The sequence below is a fragment of the Emydura macquarii genome, unplaced genomic scaffold (genome assembly GCF_026122565.2).
Source record: "Emydura macquarii macquarii isolate MOO-44397 ecotype Brisbane River unplaced genomic scaffold, CSIRO-AGI_Emac_v2 contig_1253, whole genome shotgun sequence".
Lineage (NCBI taxonomy): Eukaryota > Metazoa > Chordata > Testudines > Chelidae > Emydura > Emydura macquarii.
In genome coordinates, this window is record NW_027131390.1 from 40,398,491 (window position 1) to 40,414,219 (window position 15,729).

The 15,729-nt window shown below is 46.5% G+C and overlaps 1 protein-coding gene across 1 annotated transcript in view; it reads left to right on the forward strand.

The window, feature by feature from the left end:
* The window catches only part of LOC137153355 (lanosterol synthase-like), a 74,611-nt gene extending 61,575 nt beyond the window's left edge, over positions 1 to 13,036 (forward strand). Inside the window, exons 19-21 of the mRNA XM_067548580.1 lie at positions 6,323 to 6,403; positions 11,501 to 11,671; positions 12,810 to 13,036. Coding sequence (XP_067404681.1) covers positions 6,323 to 6,403; positions 11,501 to 11,671; positions 12,810 to 12,987 — 430 coding nt within the window. The 3' untranslated portion in view covers positions 12,988 to 13,036. The remainder of the gene's footprint in view (positions 1 to 6,322; positions 6,404 to 11,500; positions 11,672 to 12,809) is intronic.
* Positions 13,037 to 15,729: the final 2,693 nt, after the last annotated feature.

Sequence of the window (15,729 nt, forward strand, 5' to 3'; positions counted from 1 at the left end):
AATGGAGATACCACCAAATAAAAGCTCCAGGAGAATACAGGAACAGTTGCAGAGGATTTCAAAGGAGAATAGTAGTTGTTGCAGCAAGAAGGAACAGGGGATAGGCTGGAGAATCACACCGTTACCAGGAAAAGGCAGGTCTATGTGACTGGGGACTCCCTGCTGAGAAGAAGAGACAGGCCTGTAACCAGAGCTATCTGGAGAACAGAAGGGTCTGACGGGTGCTAAGATATGGGATGTGGACTTGAGGCTGAAGAGGATCCTAATGGGAGCGGGAAGGAATCCTCTGATTGTCCTTCATGTGGGTACAAATGATCTAGCTAGATTCTTGCTGGAATGTATCAAAGGAGACTATGCCAGGCTGGGGAAGACTCTTAAGGAAATCGAGGCTCAGGTGATTTTCAGTGGGATTGTGCCTGTCCCTAGAGGAGGACAACAAAGCCATGACAAGAATCTGATGATCAACGGTTGATTCAGGCAGTGGTGCTATAAGGAGGGCTTTGGGATATATGGTCACTGGGAGGCATTCGTGGACAGAGGACTGTTCTCTGGGGATGGACTTCACCTGAGTAGGGAGGGAAATACACTTCTGGGATGTAGGCTGGCACAACTGATTAAGAGAGCTTTAAACTAGGGAGTTGAAGGAGATGGTTGGGAGATGCCCAGGTAACCTCCACGCCTGATTTTAGCATTGAGAGGGAGGCAAATGAAGTAAGAAAGAACACAGCAGTGGGGAACAGAATGGACATTAAGAGGAAGAGTAGTGTAGATACCAGTCTAATAGGCGATATTGGCAGTAGAATGACTGCCAAATCAGGTAAGGAATGTGAGCAAAGCCAAACAGCAAAAATTAAGATGTTTGTATACTAATGCAAGTAGGCTGGGTAACAAAATGGAGGAACTAGAGTTATGGTAGAGGAAGTGAAACAAGATATAATAGGAATAACAGAACCATGGTGGAATAGTAGTCATGACTGGTGTACACGTATAGAAGGGTATGTGCTATTTAGGAAAGACAGATATAAAGGCAAAGGTGGTGAAGTAACGTATATCAATGATGAGGTAGACTGTAAAGATATTAGAAGTGATAGAATTGATAAGACAGAGTCTGTCTGGGTAAAAATCACATTGGGGAAGAAAACTCCTAGAGTTTCCCCTGGGATAGTGCTTGGGGTGTGCTACAGACCACCAGGATCTGATTTGGACATGGATAGAGACCTCTCTAAGGCTTTTTTAATCAAGTAAATACTACTGGGAACTGTGTGATTATGGGAGACTTTAACTTCCCAGATATAGACTGGAGGACAAATGCTAGTAGTAATAATAGGGCCCAGATTTTCCTGGATGTGATAGCTGACTGATTTCTTCACCAAATAGTTACTGAACCACCAACAGGGAATGCCATTTTAGATTTGGTATTGGTGAATAGTGACGACCTCATAGAAGAACTTGTAGGAAACAACCTTGGTTCAAGCAACCATGAACTAGTTCAGTTCAAACTAAATGGAAGGATAAACAAAAATGGATCTGTGACTAGAGTCTTTGACTTCAAAAAGGCTAACTTTAAAAAATTAAGAGAATTAGTTGGGGAAGTGGACTGGACTGAAGAACTCATGGATCTAAAGGTGGAGGAGGCTTGAAATTACTTCAAGTCAAAGTTGCAGGAACTATCTGAAGCCTGCATCCCAACAAAGGGGAAAAAATTAATAGACACGAGTTGTAGATTAAGCTGGATGAGTAAGCTTCTCAGACAGGTGATTAAGAGAAAGCAGAAAGCCTACAAGGAGTGGAAGATGGGAGGGATCAGCAAGGAGAGCTACCTCTTGGAGGTCAGAACATGTAGAGATAAAGTGAGAAAGGCCAAAAGCCAAGTAGAGTTGGAACTTGCAAAGGGAATTTAAACCAACAACAGTAAAAGGTTCTATAGCCATATAAATAAGAAGAAAAACAAGAAAGAAGAAGTGGAACCACTAAGCACTGAGGATGGGGTGGAGGTTAAGGATAATCTAGGCATGGCCAAATATCTAAACAAATACTTTGCCTCCATTTTTAATGAAGCTAATGATGAGCTTGGGGATAGTGGTAAGGTAGCTAATGGGAATGAGGATATGGAGGTAGAAATTATCATATCCGAGGTAGAAGCCAAATTTGAACAGTTTAATGGGACTAAATCGGGGGGCTGGATAATCTCCATCTAAGAATATTAAAGGAAATAGCACATGAAATTGCAAGTCTATTAGCAAGGATTTTTAATGAATCTGTAAACTCAGGGGTAGTACTGTATGCCTGGAGAATTGCTAACATAGTTCCTATTTTTAAGAAAGGGGGAAAAAGTGATCCAGGTAACTACAGGCCCATTAGTTTGACCTCAGTAGTATGCAAGTTCTTGGAAAAAATTTGAGAGAGAATTAGTTAAGGACATCGAAGCTAATGATAATTGGGATTAAATACAAAATGGCTTTACAAAAGGTGGATCGTGCGAGACCAAACTCATCTCCTTTTTTGAGAAGATAACAGATTTTTTAGACAAAGGGAATGCAGTGGATCTAATTTACCTAGCTTTCAGTAAGGTCTTTGATACAGTTCCGGATGAGAAATTATTAGTTAAATTGGAAAAGATGGGGATTAATATGAAAATTGAGTGGTGGATAAGGAACTAGTTAAAGGGGAGATTACAACAGGTCATACTGAAATGTGAACTGTTAGGCTGGAGGGAGGTTACTAGTGGAGTTCCTCAGGCTCAGTCTTGGGACCAGTCTTATTTAACCTTTTTATTATTGACGTTGGCACAAAAAGTCGGAATGTGCTAATAAAGTTTGCGGATGACACAAAGTTAGGAGGTATTGCCAATACAGAGAAGGATCGAGATATCATACAAGAAGATCTGAATGACTGTGTAAACTGGAGAAATAGGATGAAATTTAATAGTGGAAATTACAAGATCATGCATTTAGGGGCTAGTAACAAGAACTTTTGCAATAAGCTGGGGACGCATCAGTTGGAAGTGACAGAGCAATAGAAGGACTTGGGTGTATTGATTGATCACAAGATGACTATGAGCCGCCGATGTGATGTGGCCGTGAAAAACGCTAACGTGGTCCTAGGATGCATCCAAAGAGGTATTTCCAGTGGAGATAGGGAGACCGTTATACCGATAGTGGAGACCGTTATACAAGGCGCTGGTGAGACCTCATCTGGAATACTGTTTGCAGTTCTGGTCCCTCATGTTTAAGAAAGATGAATTCAAACTGAAACAGGTGCAGAGAAGGGCTATTAGGATGATCCGTGGAATGGAAAACCTGCCTTATGAGAGGAGACTCAGAGAACTTTGCTTGTTTAGCCAACCAAAAGAAGGTTGAGGAGAGAGATGATTGTTCTCTATAAATACATCAGAGGGATAAATACCAGGGAGGGAGAGGAATTATTTAAGTTCAGCTCCAATGTGGACACAAGAACTAATGGATATAAATTGGCAATTAGGAAGTTTACACTTCAAATTAGACACAGGTTTCTAACCATCAGAGGAGTGAAGTTCTGGAATAGCCTTCTAAGGGGAGCAGTGGAGGCAAAAAGCCTACCTGGCTTCAAAACTGAGCTTCATAAATTTATGGAGGGCTTGGTATGATGGGACAGCCTAGTTTGGCAATTGACGGATCTTTGACTACTGGTGGTAGATATGCCAATGACCTGTGACAGGACATTTGATGGGGTGGGTTCTGAGTTATTATACAGAATTCTTTCTTGGGTGTCTGGCTGGTGAATCTTGCCCACATGCTCAAGGTTTAACTGATTGCCATATTTGGGGTCAGGAAGGAATTTTCCCCCAGAACAGATAAGCAAAGGCTCTGGTGGTTTTTCGCCTGCTTCTGTAGCATGGGGCACAGCTCACTTGCTGGTGGATTCTCTGTACCTTAAAGTCTTTAAACCGTGATTTGAGGACTTTAATAACTCAGTCATAGGCTAGAGCTTTATTAGAGGAATGGATGGGTGAGGTTCTGTGGCCTGCATTGTGCAGGAGGTCAGACTAGATGATCATATTGGTCCCTTCTGACCATAGAGTCTAAAAGTCTATGAGTGAGCTTGGACCCATCCTCTCCCATCCAGTGGAGGGGGTCCTTTCTAGCTGCTCAGCAGGGAGCAGACAGGAAGCATCTGTGGCTCTCGGGGTTACAGTGTGGAAGATGTGACCTTTCATTAAGGTCTGCCGACCCAGCTGAAGAGAAAGGACCTAATCTGTGTCAGAGCAGGGATGGCTTTGGGAAGAGGGTATGGAGTTCTGTGGACATGCAGAACATGGGCCCAGACTGCAGCACTAATGGGACTGAACTGGCTTCAACAGTCCCTGGGGATTTCCCTGGCACGTAGTGAATTACAGGAGAACTTGTTCCTTATTTTAAAACAAGCAAAAGTAAAACGAAACAAAACAAAAACCCTTCCCACCTACAGCCATGGCAATTTGCCATTGCAAAAGCATGCTGGCAACTGATAAATTACAGGGAGAAGGACATGGGTTAGGTCTTGGGGAAAGGTTAGCAACACAGTTCTTTGGAACCACCCCAAATGGAATGGATTTATTTTATATAAAGGAAGCTTAGGGTGCATGGGGGAATCTTCATACCAGGCTCAGCCATGGGCTGCAGGAGAGGAACGTGCGAGGATCCACACTTCATCACCAATAGTTAAACAAGTTTTCCAAGGGACAGTTCTCTAAATTATCCTAAGGGGGTGGCTGCTCTTGTGTGTTGGGGTGAAATGTTACATTGATACAGCAGCATCAGCTCATTCCCTGTCACAGAAACGCTGGGATTTCAGGGAGGGCTAACCCCGTATTACACATGAAAACACTGAGGTTAATTGACTTGATAACATCATTAATGTGTTCACCCTCCCAGCATCCCATGAGGCAGGGCAGGGCTCTTGTCACCATTGTACAGATGGGAACTGAGGCACCAACTCTCACCACTGGTCAACACAGCCATTGACCCCAGCTATAAGGCAATGAAGCCATTGATTCTTGTCACTGCACAACATGGCCAAGAACCCTCACCGCTGGGCGACACCGCCATGGACCCTAGCCACTGGGCAATACAGGCACTGACCCCAGCCACTAGACAACATGGCTATTGACTTTTGTCACTGCAGAACACAGCCATGGACTCCAGCTGCTAGGCGACCCAGATATTGAGTTTCATCACTGGGTGACACAACCACGAACTCTCAACACTAGGCAACACAGCCAAGAGAATCACCACTAGGCGGTACTGCCGGCCACGGAAACCAACCTCCGCCCCGCAGCAGACACTAAATGCATTGATGTTTGTGCCCTCCTTGGACAGTTATGCTGTTAACAACTCATCAATTGTAGACATATAGCCCTCTCAGATGGAGAGCAGGGAAAGTGATACAGTCTATTGAAAGGTTCCTGTCTCCAAGCAGTCTAGTATACCAGTCTGTCCCACTGTGGATATTGGTTCTCCAGTAATGGACAGATCTGGTTCTGCCCAATCCCTGCAATACAGACTGGAACCCTGTCAGTTACAGAGCAGGGGGCCTTACCACTTGCAGAAAAGACATTTCCACCATGCAAGATACATTTTCCTTTCAAACTGGTCCACTGTGGCTAGCTATGCTGCTCAGCAGAGGATCCAGCTAAGCTGGCTGTTGGGAGGAAGTATGTGGTGGCTATAGCTCCATCAGTGACAGCCTCAGCATCCACGTCACAGCTCCATGTTCTGCATGCCCACTATAACAGGAGCACCTGTGGGTGTGGGTTTTGTGGGTCCCAAACCCGCCCACTGGCCAGCTTACCATGCATTTGTTTAAACTGCTTTAATTTTCAAGGTTACCGCTACAACTAAATGAAACTTCTAAAAAGTATCTGGATACTTGTATGGCTCCATCACTGTACTCTCGGAGCAGCTTATAGTCATTAATATGTTCACCCTCCCAGCAGCCCGTGAGGCAGGGCAGGGCTCTTGTCACCATTGTACAGATGGGAACTGAGGCACACAGAGACTAAGTGACTTGGCTAAACTCTCACGAGGGAATCTTTGGGAGCCCTGGCAATAGAACCCCCATCTCAGGGGTCCCAGCTCAGGGCTTTGCTCACAAGAGGATTCTCGTCTCTCTAAGGGGAATGGGCAGCAGAGGTGCCTGTCTTCCGGGATCCTCCACAGACTGGGGTGAGCCTGGAGGGACCCATGTGCTTTGACATGCTGCTCCAAAGAAGGAGGGGCCTTTGGTTGACTTCTGTTAATGAAATCAAACAAGAATCTTCCATCCCTGAACATCCTGTCTTTCCTTGTGATCTCTCTCCTGTCAGGACCTGGGCGGTGTGTTTCACGTATGGCACCTGGTTTGCATTGGAAGCATTTGCTTGTATGCAGCACACGTACCAGAACGGGTAAGCTGATAAATCATCAGTCCTGGTATTAGTGCATAACGTTTAGTCACCCTCTCCTGTCACGTAAGGAAGGACAGACACAGTATGTGAGTTTCTGTGTCCAACCTACTGTCTAACTGTGATTGGTTCAGTCTTCTCCATCTTACCCATTGAATGCACACGGTCGGATGAGACCTGTTCTACCCCCTGCGATTGTGCTGTGCAGTTATGGCCAGCTTCAGATTTTCTGATGTAGACAGTGGCAGAGGAGATTTTGAGTATGAGGGGTCCTGGGTCTGACCCGGTCTGACTGTCCCAGGTCACTGGGTGTGAGGGGCCCAGGCTCTGACCCGGTTTGTGTGTTCCAGGTCGCTGGGTGTGAAGGGCTCTGGGTTTGACCCCGTTTGTCTGGTCCAGGTGTCCCACTTTAGGTATTGTGCCAGTCATTTGAGAGTATTATTGATTATGATGTTTATTACCAAGACAGCTGAAGAAGCCCTCAGTGGCTCTGGTCTGAAGTGAATGCTGGCTGGGATGGTACCTGTGTCTGGGACAAGCCCATTTCACACATTCAAGGTGTTAGGGGGACACTGTCAGTTAAAAATTCCTGGCCAGGGTCACTGTGTCCCAGGGAGCATTGCCTGTCATAACAACCCTGGAACTACAATGGATTCCGCTTGTTAGCAACCTCTCGCTGGCCAGCCAGAAGTTGCTGTGATCCAGCGCTTGCTAATAAGCAGATGGCAGGTTTGCGAGGCAGCAGCCAGGGATGGCGGCTCTCAGAACATCCCATCTTGCCTGCTGCCTCAGAAACCTGCCTGCAGGGGGAGCCTTCCATCCAAAACATGTGGCTACTAAGCAGCAGCCATTGCCAATAGCCGATGGCCATTAACATTAAAGTCAGTGGGACAGGATTGGTTCCAGGCCAGATGTTGTTGGTAACAGGAAGATGTTAATATTCCAGCTGTTTTATTAAAGAGAATTGGCTGTAGTGGCAACTGGAGCAAGTTAGAGCAGTCTGAAGGGGCCGGCCCAGGACCAGGCTCAAAGCCTCACTCGCTGACCCCCTCCTGAGCGGAACTGAGCCCTCCTGTGCCAGGCCCCATGCTCCATCTCGGGGTTAAGCATCCTGGCAGGTTGTATGGCTGAATGCTGCTGTGGCAGTCGAAGGATGGAACCAAGCACATTTTCCGAGTGCTGTTTAGAGTATCCCTTGCCAAAGCCACTGAATCCAAGGGCTTTCCTGGGATTTGCTGCAGACTGAGTGCAGTGATCATGGTGTGTAGCACTGCTGGTCAGTCAGGGCAGTAGGGAGGAGGTTCAGTTTGAGAGAGTCTCCCTAATCTTTTCTGTGACTAACAAGCATGTTCTTATAAAAGAGTTATAAGAAAACACAGTCTGGGTAATTTTTTCCTATGTAAAAGGCTAGTTCCAACAGAGTTTGTCATTCTTAGAATATAATGGGTCCTGGATCTGACCCAGTCATAAGAACACAAGAACGGCCATACTGCGTCAGACCAATGATCCATCTAGCCTAGTGTCCTGGCCACATTCAGAAGACATTGCCAGGTGCTTCAAAGGGAATGAACAGAACAAGTAATCATCAAGTGATCCAGCCTGTAAAGGATCCCCTGTAGTGGGCGGTGCCGGTGGATCTCCCTCATTGTCAATCTCCGAGGGAGGCCACACCTCCTGGCACCTATGCCCTTTGGGGAGTCCAAATTAAAGGGGATGTCTCTGGCCCTTAGCAGCGGGAGACTTGGGTTTTTGTCACTCCTAGGTGTAAGAGTCTCTAGCCTTTTAATAGGGCGAACAAACAGTTTAAAGCCCGGCCCTCTGCAGTGACAGGCTGGCAGCGGGAAACAGCCTTCAGCCCTCACCCGGGCGAGGCAATAGTCTTGGGTCTAGCCCTCTGGCAGGGCAGGTTTGCAGCGGGGAAGAACAGTCTGCAGCCCCAGAGGAAATGGTCCAAAGTCCAGCCCTTGGGCAGGGCTGGGAAGTCAGAAGGAAAGCAGTCTCTAGCCCTCAGCAGGGCAAGTAGCTAGTCCACACTGGGCCCTTCGGCAGGGCATGGCAGGCAGCAAGGTACAGGCTCTGGCCCTCAACAGGCATTCACCCCAGGTCGGGGTAGGAAGCGGGGAGGGGGACACAGTCCCACCCGTCTCCACTGCATCCTAGTCCAGGGCCCTGTCAGTGATGGGGCTTCCCATCATTGGGTCAGCAGGGCTCCAGCCAAAATGCCCTGACTCAAAGCAAGAGCAAGCTCAGCTGGACCGTAGTCGGCTTCCGTGGGCTATTTCCTCCCACCCTCTCCCTAAAGTACCTAGTCTCCTGAACGGTACCCCGGTTCCTCGTCGCTTGACAGCAGGTCCAGGAACTGTTTGGGGTCATCTGTGGAGGGCAGTTCCTCTAGGTCCCAGGGTCCATGTGTCCCTTCTGGCTCACTGGCGATTGGCAGCTTGGGTAGCTCCTCCAGGTCCTCAGGGCCCCAGGCAGTAGGCAGCTCCAGCAGCCTCTCCTCTGGGTAGCAGTTGGGTGCGGCCGTAGGCTCGGGCACCAAGGAAGAGGCGTCCTTCTCCCTTGGCTGCTGGGCTCTAACTGAGCGGGCAGGCCTGGCTTTTATAGGCCTAGCCCCGATCAGGTGTTGTACGCCCGGGTTCCAACCCCCAACTCCCTTGATGTCAATCACTGAGGGAGGCCACACTTCACGGCTACACAGCCCCTGTCATCCATTCCCAACTTCTAGTAAACAGAGGTTAGGGACACTTCAGAGTATGGTTTTGCATCCCTGACCATTCTGGCTAATAGCCATTGATGGACCTATTCTCCATGAACTTATCTAGTTCTTTTTTTTTAACCCTGTTATAATCTTGGCCTTCACGGCATCCTCTGGCAAAGTGTTACATAGGTTGATTGTGCATTTGTTAAGAAATACTTCCTTTTGTTTGTTTTAAACAAGCTGTCTTTTAATTTCATTGGGTGACCCCTAGTTCTTGTGCTATGAAAAGAAGTAAATAACACTTCCTCATTTACTTAATCCATACAAATTGTGATTTTATAGACCTCTATCATATCCCCCTTCAGTCGTCTCTTTTCCAAGTTGAAAAGTCACAGTCTTATTAAACTCTATTCATATGGAAGCTGTTCCATACCCCTAATAATTTTTGTTGCCCTTTTCTGTACCTTTTTTAGTTCCAATATATCTTTTTTTGGGATAGGGCAACCAGATCTGCACACAATATTCATGATGTGGGCATACCATGGATTTATAAAGAGGCAATATGGTATTTTCTGTCTTATTATCTATCCCTTTCCTAATGATTCCCAACATTCTGTTAGCTTTTTGACTGCTGCTGCACATTGACTGGATGTTTTCAGAAAACTATCCACAGTGACTCCAAAATCTCTTTCTTGAGTCATAACAGCTAATTTAGACGCATCATTTTGTATGTATAGTTGGGATAATGTTTTCCAATGCGCATTACTTTGCATTTATCAACATTGAATTTAATCAACCATTTTGTTTCCAGTCACCCAGTTTTGTGAGATCCCTTTGTAACTCTTCGCAGTCTGCTTTGGATTTAACTATCTTGAATAGTTTTCTATTATCTGCAGATGTTGCTACCTCACTGTTTATCCCTTTTTCCAGATGATTTATTAATATTTTGAACATCACAGGTCCCAGTACAGACCCCCAGGGGGACACCTCTATTTACCTTTATCCATTTTGAAAACTGACCATTTATTCACACCCTCTGTTTCCTATCTTTTAACCAGTTACTGATCCAGGAGAGGACCTTTCCTCTTATCGCATAACAACTTACTTTGCTTAGGAGCCTTTGGTGAGGGAAACTTGTCAAAGGCTTTCTGAAAATCTAAGCACACTATATCCACTGGATCACCATTGTCCAAATGCTTGTTGACACATAGCAGCTGCAGGACAGTGCACGTGAGGGGCCCTAGGATATAAGATGGTCCTCTCTGTGCGGTATTGATTAATTTTTGCAAGTTCTTTAGCAAGGCTGTAGAAGTTGGATTTCTCAAGAAAGAGTGTGTTTCAAGGCATTTTACGTCTTGCTCTAAATCAAGACATTCTTGTAGAACAGCTGTTGCATTGATGGAGGATTGTGCAATAATAGACCTGTGTTTTAAGAATTTCCCAGGAGCTAATTAGCTTATCTAAATGCGGGCCCTTGTCTCTGAGAAAGGAGAATGCTTATAGGCTGCCTGTAACCTGTCACCTGGATATGAGTCAGCAGTGTGCCCTGGTTGTCAAGAAGGCTAATGGCATATTGGGCTGCATTAGGAGGGGCATTTCCAGCAGGTCACGGGAAGTGATTATTCCCCTCTATTCGGCATTGGTGAGGCCGCATTTAGAGTATTGTGTCCAGTTTTGGGCCCCCCACTACAAAAAGGATGTGGACAAGTTGGAGAGAGTGCAGCGGAGGGCAACCAAAATGATTAGGGGGCTGGAGCACAGGACTTATGAGGAGAGGCTGAGGGAACTGGGCTTGTTTAGTCTGCAAAAGAGAAGAGTGAGGGGGATTTGATAGCGGCCTTTAACTACCTGAAAGGGGGTTCCAGGGAGGAGGGGGCTAGGCTGTTCTCGGTGGTGGCAGATGACCGAACAAGGAGCAACGGTCTCAAGTTGCAGGGCGGGAGGTCTAAGTTGGACATTAGGAAAAAGTTTTTTACTAGGAGGGTGGTGAAGCACTGGAATCGGTTACCTAGGGAGGTGGTGGAATCTCCATCCTTAGAGGTTTTTAAGGTGAGGCTTGACAAAGCCCTGGTTGGGATGATATAGCTGAGGTTAGTCCTGCTTTGAGCAGGGGGTTGGACTAGATGACCTCCTGAGGTCCCTTCCAACTCTAATATTCTATGATTCTATGATTCTATGATTATGATGCCTTTCTTTTCCATGTGACATTTTGCTATCCTGGTGACTGCAGTTCATTGCAGTGGGGAAACACACTGTGCTCTCTTGTGTAGACTTTACTTGTGTTCTTTCTTATTGGTCTTCTCACTGCACTAGAGGAAGTCAAATAAAGCTCTTTAATACAAGTCAGTGTTGTTCCTTCATTTCCAATATTTTCCCATTTCTCTGTCTCGTCCTTTCAGATCTGCAAGCAGGGAGGTGACCCAGGCCTGCCAGTTCCTGGTCTCCAAGCAGATGGAGGATGGTGGCTGGGGAGAGGATTTTGAGTCCTGCAGGCAGCGCAGATATGTGCAGAGCACCACCTCCCAGATCCACAACACCTGCTGGGCTCTGCTGGGGCTCATGGCCATCAGGTAGGAGCACTGACGCTGCTTCTCAAAGGCAGAACATCGTCCTTTTCACCCGCACTGCAGAACACAGCACCGGGCCATGACTGAAAAAAATCAAACACACAGCATGAAATCTTGTCTCACTATAGGCAACGGGTGTTTCGCCACTGACTTCACAGGCCAGGACCTCAGCCCAGTTCTTTAGCTACGTGCCTGATGCTCTGACTGCACTATCAGACAGGCAGTTACCAAACTAACCCAACATACCACAGCAGAGACATAAAGCTCCGTGTCATCACTGAACATTCAGTAAAACAAAGTAATCACTAGTGCAGAATAATGGATTGGCTCTAGCTTGTTTGCTTCTTCATAATATAATTAAATTATAATATAATTTTATTTATGAAGCCTCACAGCCACGCACGGTGCTGTACAATGATCTACAACACAAATACAATACAATGTAGACAGCAGTAAGGAACCCACATGATTTTCAGCACCCGTCCTTCAAACCAAACCCATAGTCCAAACTGCATGGGAAGAAGGGAAATGAAGGATCTTAGATGAATTACCTTTGCCAAAGAAGTGTTTTCAGGAGGAGGGGTTTAAAGCTGAGACGGATGGGCTCAGATAAATGCTCAGGGAAATAAGTGCCACCATCCTTGAGATTAAAAAGTATGAAAAGGTCCTCTTTTTGACATTGTGACCAAGCCCCTAATTTTTCTGAGTCCCTCGTCTAGCCAGGGGGTGGTCACATTGCACCAGACACATGGGCAAGCTGGAAATTTGGCTCATAGAATAGGCACTTTATAGGAGCAGGAACTGTGACAGTGTTAAGAAATTGTCTTTGTTTTGAAAATGATTCATTAGTCTCTGTCAGTGACACAGACAGAGGGAAAACCTCAGGGAGACTAGAATATTTTCAGCACCAACTCCCAAACTGGCTAGCCCTACTTTCAGAGAGGAAAGCATGCTCCAAGATTGGGTACAATTTCTCTTCTTCAACGTTCTCCACCAAAATGCCATACTGGTGCAGGGGGGATGGGCACAGGCTCATTTTCCAGAGGAGGGTCACAAAGGAATGGGGTATTGACCCCTGCTGTTCTCCACAGCTCTGTATCATGCCTGAGAACTGCTGACCTCTCCGTCCTTTGCATTGCAGGTACCCGGAGGTTGGGGTGCTGGAAAGGGGGATCAAGGTTTTGATTGACAAGCAGCTGCCCAATGGTGACTGGCCTCAGGTACACAATGTAGATGTTACAAAAACAAAAACCCATCAAAACTCTGTGTGGGGGCTCCCAACAGTATTTCCCCTGAAATCTGCCAGCCCAATGCATTAAGGTGCTGGATTAGCTTGTCTCTTTTTAGTATGTTACATTTTCCATTTCTGGGTCGACTTTCTTGTCAGTCTGTCCTCCTCTTCCTGCTGAATATAATTGAATTCAAAGCTCCGTGTACAGTGTCCTCTGTAGACATGTCTCAGATATGACATCTCTGCCCAATAGCCCATTTCACTGGCACATTGCCTACATGGAGGAGAGGGCCTTCATAGCTCTGAACTCTGAAGAATTCCTCATTCTTTCTCTGCTTTACACACTATCTGCAAGTGTCTGTGGCCACAGGCCTTCTCGCTAAGGAGGAATAGATTAGGGTCCTTGTGACCCGTCCGTGCCCAGGGTAGCCAACTGATAATGCCAACGTCAGGGCAGGCTGCAAAAGGAGAGCGGATTCTCTCCGCGCTAGTGGGTGACACTGAAGCCCAGCTTCCCAACTAGCCACGAACTGCTTCTGATTTCCCCACACTGTCCACAGTCCACAAATGCCCACAGCCCCCTTTACTGCATTCCAGTTCCTGGCTCCCAGATCAGCACTAGGTCCAGTAAAGAGACCAGACTCTATGCTCTTTACTAAAAAGGTTCCCTCTGACCCCAAGGGGTCAGCCACAGTACCAGATCAATATGAGTTTGGATCTTACCCAAAATACCATGCTGGCAGCCAATCCTTCAGTAACTAGAACTAAAGGTTTATTGTAAAAAGAAAGAAATAAACCATGAGAGAAATGTTAAATGATTAGAGCAATCACAGATATACAAATGATTAAAAGTCCATACACTTTTCTCTTTGTTGCCTTATGCAAGTCACTGCCGAGGACAGGAGACCTTTCCTCCCACTTAGAGGCTGACAAACAGTTCTATTTCCACATTACTATCTCCTCAGCTGAGTGGTGGAGTAAGATCCAAGTCCTGATAATGATTCAAAGACTGAAAGAACCTGAGTTATCCATGTGTTTGAGAGAGCATCTGGATATGTGACAACTCACTGGAAAAGAAACCTTTGGTCCAAGGTGAGCTGGCCATAGACTGGTGCCCAGTGTTTCCTGTATCGAGCCCAATAAGATGTGTTTGAGCTAGAAAGAGACATCCAGTCTTGTTTTAAAAACTCCATGTGATGTGGAATACAATTCTTCCCTGGGTGAGCTGTTCCAGGGCTTCATTTCTCTCACTATTACATCTTATTTCCACTGTTATCTTAACTGATTTCTACTTTCAGCTCTGGGGATCTGGACACAATCGAATACATGCATTTTAACACTGCCAAATGCAAGGTTGTAGGCACAAAGAAAGAATGTAGGTCAGAATTACAGGATGTGGCTCTGTGCCCTGACCAGGAGTCAGGAAGGGAACCAAGTGAATGAACTATCTGTGCAATGATGCTGGGACAAAAATGGCTATCACAGGCCTTGGAAATATAAGCAGGAGAAGTATGAACCGGAGTAGTGAGATGCTGTTACCTCTGCATAAGGCATCACTAAGATCATTTCAAGAGTCCACACTTTAAAAGGAATGTTGAAAAACTGGAGAAGGTTCTGAGTTGAGCCACAAGACTGATTTGAGGTCTGGAAAACATGTCTTACAGTGACAGACTAAAGGAGCTCAGTCTATTAAACAGGTTGAAGAGAAGGTTGAGAGGTGACTTGATCACATTCTACACATACATACACAGTGGAGAGCTCTTTGATCTAGCACACAAGAGCAGAACAATAGAGAGAGCCTGGCTGGGCTGAAGGTGGCTCCCCCCAACCATCGCCAGACCCAGCAATCTAGTCACACCTTTGGGAAACCAGCTTTCTCCTGCCGCCAGCTTGTCCCATAGCTCACATGGAACCAGTGTGCTGCAGCGCTGAGGGTTCAAACCCTAATGACAATGTTCTGGGTGTGTTAAGAGTTGTATTTAATAGACCCTTGCTTTAGTTTTTACATTCTTAAAAAAACCAACCTATGAATGACACACACACACAGCGTAAGTTGTTAAAAGAAGGCTATTTAGATTGGAAAGCCAAACACTCAGAAGCTGGGTAATGCCAGCTCTGCAGCTTTCTGTTCAGTTTGTCCCCTTGTGTGCATGCATTATGGTACGGCTTCATTTACAGGATCACATCTTATCTTAGCCCTGCCCCACTCATTGCACAGACTGGATGCACAAAGGAGCGGAATCAAGGTTACGTGGCAAGTGTAAATCTAGCCTGTGAGTCCTCAGGGAAGCCGTACCAAGTGGCCCCTTGCTTCAGTTTCCATCCTGCTTTCTCAGGTAAACTCAGTGCAACCTTCCAGATACATCAATAGCCCTTTTTGTGGGGTTTCCTTCTTACAGAATCCCCCCCAGCACAGTCCATGCATCCCAACAGACCTGCTCTAGTGTCTCTCACACGCCTCACCCCAGACACTCTAGCTTATTTCCGTCCCAGGCAGAGCTCTAGCTGTTGCCTGGAGACATCAGTGGGCTCACCCCTCCATCACTCCCTGCCCTTCAGCTCTGTCTGGCCCTCTGACATCAGCTCTCCGGCTCAGAGAACCAGCAGGCATCTCCCTCTGCTGCTCTCAGCCTTCAACTCTAGGAAAGTGCATAAGTGACTCCCTGCATTCCTGCCTTCAGCTTTCACCAACCTGCTCTGGCTGCACTGCTCAGTGGGGGACTCTCACCACTCCCCGGCTTCAGTGACAGCTCCCTGGAAGCTCTCCACCCAGCTCTGCTCTTCCTCCGAGCTCCCCTCACTCTCCGGGCGCTCTTCTTTTCTGCTCCAA